This window comes from Podarcis filfolensis (genome assembly GCF_964270895.1).
Source record: "Podarcis filfolensis genome assembly, chromosome: 2".
Lineage (NCBI taxonomy): Eukaryota > Metazoa > Chordata > Lepidosauria > Squamata > Lacertidae > Podarcis > Podarcis filfolensis.
Genome location: NC_139605.1, coordinates 7302700 through 7310397, shown reverse-complemented (window position 1 = coordinate 7310397; position 7698 = coordinate 7302700). Strand labels below are relative to the sequence as shown.

At 43.9% G+C, this 7698-nt stretch overlaps 1 protein-coding gene across 1 annotated transcript; it reads right to left on the bottom strand.

The window, feature by feature from the left end:
• Positions 1-1243: 1243 nt before the first annotated feature.
• On the bottom strand, positions 1244-7390 carry LOC310758174 (vomeronasal type-2 receptor 26-like; the record flags this gene model as incomplete). The annotated part of the gene is made up of 6 exons (XM_083604103.1): positions 1244-2142; positions 2715-2841; positions 3072-3302; positions 3745-4539; positions 5630-5921; positions 7182-7390. 6 exons carry the CDS (start codon positions 7388-7390, stop codon positions 1244-1246), a joined length of 2553 nt encoding a protein of 850 aa, XP_083460229.1.
• Positions 7391-7698: the final 308 nt, after the last annotated feature.

Here is a 7698-nt window from a genome sequence, read left to right as displayed (position 1 = left end):
TCTCGCTTTACTGGCTGAGGGAGCCGGCGTACAGCTTCTGGGTCATGGGGCCAGCATGACTAAGCCACTTCTGGAAACGCCGTTTACCTTCCCGCCGGAGCGGTACCTATTTATCTACTTGCACTCTGACGTGCTTTCGAACTGCTAGGTTGGCAGGAGCTGGGACCGAGCAACGGAAGCTCACCTCGTTGTGGGGATTTGAACCGCCAACCTTCTGATTGACAAGTTCTAGGCTCTGTGGTTTAACCCACAGCACCACCCGCATCCAGATACTTACATACATACATCCTAGCAAAAAAAAGGGTGTCATTTGTATTGGCACATAATCAAACTGAGATGTCTGACTGCAGACAGTTTCTTCCACTGATCACAAAGATTCTAAACTGGTTCTAGACTGGTGAGGGGTTTGCCAGCTATTAGGACCATACAGGAAGACACCAGAAATAGGTGATAAAAGGAGATTTTATTTCGGGAATCTGAATCCCTAATACAGACAAGAAATCTGAAGGTAAGAGCAACAGAGAGCAATATAAACTGACACATGCAAAACAGCAAATACATTTCCAGAGAGGCCGATTCTGTCCAGATGTAGCTATTTCTGAGGAGGAGACAACCTTTTGGCATAAAAACACCAGCTTCTATACTTTCCATTTGCTTTTGCCAAGCATAGTTTCTGATGTCAAATTGTTCACGTTCCCTTTGGTTAGCATAAATACCAGGACATGTCTACATGCAGTGCTATTTTTCTAGAAAGATTAGTGCTGGAACTCACCCTTCTTTCTCTTATAATGGCAATGGTGCCCACCTGAGAGGTGCCAGAACTGAGTTCCTGTGAGTTCCAGCTGAAAAAGCCCTGCTTACATGAGGTAAAGTTCCCCTTTCTTCATGTCTGAGCCTGACAACTTTACTTCTCCAAAAACCACCCATCTCCTTCCTGACTACCAAAACTCAATGACCCAAACCAAAACTTCAAGTAATGTTCTTCCATGTACTAACTTTTCTTGTAGCGCTTTTGCCCCTCATCAAGACTCATTAGCAGAAAATATTTCTCTTCTCCAAACTATTCATAAATGTGTAGATTCCCATGAGACTTTTTAACTATTTTCTTGATTCTATTACATCCTTAACAACAACAACAATCCTTAATCCCAACAACAAGCTGTGGTTCCAGTCAAGATTCCGGTGTGAACTTCAAATGCTACAATTCTACGATACCCTTAGAGCTAAGAATCAAATATCATGCTCAGTTTTTTCTTGTCAGATGCTCTCTCATGTTCAGATCTGGCCTCAGTATAATAATGTAGCACTTGGGAACGAATATGCAGCCCAGGAGCCCAGCACTGGAGGCCAAGATAGAGAAGATCTGCACGGCTACCATGAATTTCCCCTTTGTGCTCAGGTAGGTGGGCACAAAGGAGACCCAAACGCTGCAGAATACTAGCATGCTGAAGGTGATCAGCTTGGCTTCATTGAAATTTCCAGGCAGCTTCCTGGCCAGGAAAGCCACCATGAAGCAAATGGCAGCCAGGAAGCCCATGTAGCTGAGGGAGCCATAAAACATGGCAACAGACCCTTCATTGCATTGCAGGATGATCTCTCCAAGCTGGGAATGCATGTCAGAATCTGGGAATGAAGGAGAGGCCCCCAGCCAGATGGCGCAGATGAGAACTTGGACACTGGAACAGGAAATGACAATGGAGTTGGCCAGACTCTTCCCCAGCCATCTCCTTGCCCTGTTCCCTGGCTTAGTGGCCAGGAAGGCCAGCACCACAGTGATGGTTTTTGCTAGCACAGAAGAGACAGCAACTGAGAAGATATTGCTGAATGCTGTTTGACGGAGAAGGCAGGTGACTTTCCTGGGACGGCCAATGAAGAGGAAGGAGGACAAGAAGGACAGCAGGAGGGAGACAAGGAGGATGTAGGAGAGGTCCCTGTTGTTGGCTTTGACTATGGGAGTTTCTTTGTATTTAATGAAGATTCCTAACACAAAGCCTGTGGTTAAGGATAAGAAGAGAGAAAGGGAAGCTAGGAGGCTCCCCAAATATTCCTCATAGGACAGGAAGACGATCGCTTTGGGGACACATTGATCTCGGTCCTCACTTGGATGCTGATCTTCTGGACAATTGGTGCATTCATCAGCATCTGCATAGAGGAAAAGACACTTCAGTATCCTAATATCAGTCACACACCTACAATGGTCTTATGCTGTTTCAATTCTGAAGAAAGGTGGGAATATGGGAGAAATCAGGAAAGAAGATTATTTTGTAGGGAAGGAGAGAGGCAAACATTCACAACTAGAAAAGACTGAATCCATCAACTCATTCCCACAGGCTTCTCTTAGAACAGGAGGCTTTGATTTTATTGAGCAGTACTTATATCGTTGAGGTTTCATATGAGTTAGTCTTTAGTGATGAATGGGTGGATTTCAAAGATCTCTAAAATTATATGGGTTATGTAGTAGAAGCCAATATGAGAAATGAGAAAATAACTATATAAAAACCACAAATCAAAATTTTGTAGAAAAGCTACCATCATTAAATACAGGTTGATTCTACATGCTTGACCACATGGGTGCTGGGGGTGGGAACAGGGGAGCCCTCCCTGAAGAGGGTATTTCATTCATGAGGTGCCATTACTAACATCATGTTTGGAGTGACTCAGGAATTAGCCCCATCCTCCTATCAAAAGTCCTTTCCTCTGAGATCCTCCCCTACCTTCCTGAGTGGAGATGGTCCCTTCTGAGCAGGGAGCACAATCATAGCAGCACGGTGGCTTCCCTTCCTGAACCTTTTTGGCAAATCCTGGGAGACAGCTTTCGGTGCATCTTGAACAAGGAACTATCTAGACGTAAAGAGATTGAACACCAAGGAGAAAGTGTCAGTAGCAATTGTGCTTTTGGATTAAAGTTTATACCTGTTTACTCAAGAGCAGGTCCCATTAATCTCATTGGGGCTTAGCTGCAGAGAAGTGAGCACAAGATTGCAGTCCAAGCAACTTATGTATTATTTAAAATGTTGTTAGAGCGTGGCAAATGCCATAGTTAATAAAATGACAGATATAATTTCCCCTACCTTCTTAAATAGATTGGGCCATACAATTGCTTCCGGATTAATAGTGAACTTCATATTTGAGGACCCCTGTCTCTCTATTCTCCCAATCTTCACTCTAGCAAGAGAGTTGTTAGGAAACAGCACCAGATTCACGATATCGAAGTCAGCGGCCACTGCCCCATCCTCATCCAAGTACTGTCCATCAGCTGAAGTATTAGTATAGAAGCGGACTTCTTTCAAGAAAGGATGAAGCTGGAATGACAGAGGAAACTCCAGCATTGAGAGAACATAAAACCACAACTGGGACTCTGGATGGATTTCTGCCAGCAGGTGAAAACAATGTGATTGGATTAATTTTAATTTCATTCCTATTTTTTCTTCATTGCATTCTTATGGAAACCACCCAGGGATACATTGATGTGATGAAAGGTGGCTTATAAATTTGCTATATGAAGTGCATCTGCTTTGCTCTCAGAAGGTCCCAAATTCAATCTCCTATTTCATCTCCAGGCAGAGCTGGAAAAGTTTCCCTTCCAAAAACTGTGCAGAACAACTGCTGGTGTGTCAAGGTAGACAATACTCAGCTAGGTAGAACAATGGTATGGCTCAGTTAAAGGCCGCTTCCTGTGGTCCTAGCATAGTGATTCCAGAGCTGGGACAATGAACTGCATTTTGTAATATTGAATGAACATACCTGCCATGCCCCTAGCCTTTGAAGTTCCAACCTGCCTCTTCCTCCCGTAATTGAAATCCACTTGGATCTGGATGAATATGCTGCATTTAAGGCCCGAACCACAGTTTGGATACTCAAGTAACTGACGTAGCTGTCTTGCGACTGGATTCTCTCAATGTCTTCTTGGGGCAGCAACTTCAGTCTCTCCTGCTCCCTGCATTTTGTCAAACCCCTCACAGACAAGTCCGGCATTGAATATGAACAATCAAATATTTTTTCTGAGCAGCTTAAACTAAGCGAGGTCACTGGCCCATAGTAATCCTTGTTCGTCTTTTTTTTGGTCTTCATTACAAAGGACAAAGAGCCATGGGCATATCGGAAGCAGTCGGTACTGCATGATCCAAGTTTGTTCTGAAGACCTGTGGTTATCCAGACTTTCCCTCCTCCACACTGTACCCTTTGAAGTAAGGATTCCACCTCTATGATGATAAAAAGTCCATACTGAGAGTCTGCAGTGTAAACAAATACATTGACTTCTCTCCATATGGCAGGTAGTTCATGGGGTATCCAGAGCCAAGTCTTATGTTCTACTCTTTCGGTGAAGGCAATACAAATTTCCTTTTTGATCATCAGAGGCGTCAAGGTACTCAGGGACCTTTCTCCGTTGTCATTGTCTGGAGCAAAGAGGCCGACCCACGTCCACCGGAAATGAAGGAGGAGTTGGACCACCCCCTGGTACTGAGTGTCTTGCTTTGGAGTCATCCAGTAGACAAAAGGGAACTGGGCTTTATCATTAAGAACAAAGCCATAACTGAGCTGGTGAGGAAAGAAAGAGACTGGTGGTTTGATTTTTAAGGACTAAGAGTGGATACTTCTTTGTGAAAGAGGAGGGCAAATTTAATTGGAGCAAACCTCACATGGTGTGTGTGTTTTTAATATAGTATTTTTTAAAAAATAATAATCAATTTTTATAACTCTTAATTGCAATAATCTCTAAATATGGTTCCTCACTTCATGAAAGACAATGATTTAAAGCATCGTACAATGTAAAGTGGGACGCGGGTGGCACTGTGGGTTAAACCACAGAGCCTAGGACTTGCCAATCAGAAGGTCAGCAGTTTGAATCCCCATGACGGGGTGAACTCCCATTGCTCAGTCCCTGCTCCTGCCCACCTAGCAGTTCGAAAGCACATCAAAGTGCAAGTAGATAAATAGGTAAATGGCGTTTCCCTGTGCTGCTCTGGTTCGCCAGAAGCGGCTTAGTCATGCTGGCCACATGACTCGGAAGCTGTACGCCGGCTCCCTCGGCCAATAAAGCGAGATGAGCGCCGCAACCCCAGAGTCGGCCACGACTGGACCTAATGGTCAGGGGTCCCTTTACCTTTACAATGTAAAATCCGTTACATCATCCTAAGTTTTCCCTACTGTCTGACTAGGTGGCATATGTTGCCAGGTGTGTTGGACCTAAACCCAATCCAGTCTTTATTACAGTCATAGACCAGCATAAGTAGGGTGGGGAGCAATCATTTAAAACCTGTAAAACATTTTGGAAAGCTAAAATTATTAAAACAGAAGGTATGTATAAAAGACTATAAGAATCTAAAAAACGCTAAAAGAATCTAAAAGAAGGGTTGGGAGTATTAAAAAAAATGGAAGAGCATAAAAGGTTAGTATATAAACAGAAATGGCCAGTGCTTTTTTTAAAAAAAGTCTAGGGGTACTCTCATTTTCCTACTCATATTGAAATACTGCCCCTCAATGAGGCCAATATGGGTGTTCATTAAATCTAGTTTATGGCACAGGTCACCATCCATCGAATTTTAAACACTGTTATGCAGAACCTGGCAACAATGTATGTTATAGCAGGGTTGGCATCTGAGGAGGAGGACCTGAACCCAGTTCTTACCTGTGGGATCTTGTAGATGCCCAACATGCTTGCAATGTGTGTGGAGATGTCGGACTCACCCCCTTCAAGAACAGCCAACAGCTTTTTCTCTCTTCCACACCCGTAGTTTGGAATATTGATTTTCCCACCAGCAAACAGGTCTATCAGGGCATCGGAAGTCATTCCTCCCTGAAAACTGGTATCATAAATGCTATAGCCGAGGGTGATGTTTGGTAAGAGCCTGGGGTTATTATTTATTTCCTGAACAGCAAGGGAGAATGAAAGAACATGTGCGCTCCTCCCATCCACCCAGCTGCAAAAATAGTGTGTCACACAGTTACCATCAATTCCGTGAAAATGAAAGTCACATTCTTTTTTGTAATAATCAAAGGAAGGGGGAGAGAGGAGGGGAAACTGGAACACAAATCAGCCCCTTTTCTGTTGATCTCAGATGCCCTCCAGGTCCAGTGGTTTGCAGCCATCACTGTATCAAACTACCTCCCAGGCAATGTCTCACAAAACAGGTTCCCAAATAATGATCTGCATATTTCTAATGGGGACATGGGAAGAGCAGCCCCACAGAGCAGCCAAGAAGTCTTAGCTATGTTGGGCTGTGCTGTGAGCCAGAGAAAATGGTCCTGGAGCCAAACTGAGCCCACAGGCTGCTTTGCACATGATGAAGCACAGTAGTCATTTACAATTTGCAGCTGCATAGATTTTGTTGTGCGTGGGTGAAATAATTGTGCAGTTCCAACGTCACTTACTACAGAAGACCTGCAGCTCAAACACATTGCGCAGCATTTCCTACATTTCAGAGAACAATTTATTCTTTGGAGAGCAGCACACATCAAAACTACTACCAATTACTTAAATTGCATTATAAAATACTTTGAAGCACTGCTTTTCACCAAGTGAACAGACATACAAAAATATTTAAATAAATACAGTAAAGTATATTAACAACCATGCTTGTTTCAACCCCCAGGAAGGACCCATGACAGCTTCAGCTATTTACATATTATAGGTTTATAAGCAAAAGGTGCTTTTGTGTAACATTATCTTCCTACCCAGATCTCCCAGTTGCATTGCATCCCACTGAATGAGATGCTTCCTCAACAAAAAAAGAGGAGCCAATGATTTATTAGGGCTACCAGAAAACAGGGGTGACCCAGGTACTTCAAGAGAATTGGAGAGTGGGAAGGAAGCAGAAATAATTTACATCATCATTGTTGTTGTTTGGTTGTTTAGTCATGTCCGGCTCTTTGTGACCCCATGGACCAGAGTACGCCAGGCACTCCTGTCTTCCACTGCCTCCCACAGTTTGGTCAAACTTATGCTGGTAGCTTCAAGAACACCCTTAATGGATCACTGCCTTGCCGTGGCGAAGGGGCTTGAATAACTCAGAGAAGCTATGAGCTATGCCATGCAGGGCCACCCAAGATGGACAGGTCACAGTGGAGAGTTTTGACCAAACGTGATCCACCTGGAGCAGGAACCGGCAAGCCACTCCAGTATCCCTGCCAAGAAAACTCCATGGATAAAGACAACAGGCATATAATACATCATTACTTACCTATGAATTCTGATGAAGGGGTTTCTGGAAAAGGTGAAGTAATGTTGCTTTTCAAAGAATCTTGGAGATATGATTCCACTAATGAGGTGGTCTGCTGGCCGGTAAAAATTCACAGCAGAAAGTATATCGGTGATCTCAGTCGGTGGGCACTTTACCCTCTGCTGCAGCCCATAGTTTGCGAGAGACATCACCAGAAACAATGTTATCATTCTGGGTCTCTTGGCTACACTTTGCTTGTGCCTGTTCCTCCTCCCACTAACTGCTGTTCAGAAGAAGCTCCACATTCTTGCAAATCAGAAGCTGCAGCTACTTTACAAATAAAGTGAAGCGTCTGGCTGTGGCCTCAGGGTTAAAGGGGGATTGAGGAGAAGGGCCAAAAATTCAATGGACAAGCATCTGTTTTGCCCCCAGAAGGTGTGAAGTACAATCCTGACTCACCTCTCCAGGTAGTGCTGAGGATGTCCCCTTCCTGGAAAGCTACTGCCAGTAAAGATCAAAAAGGCAGCTTCCTATGTTC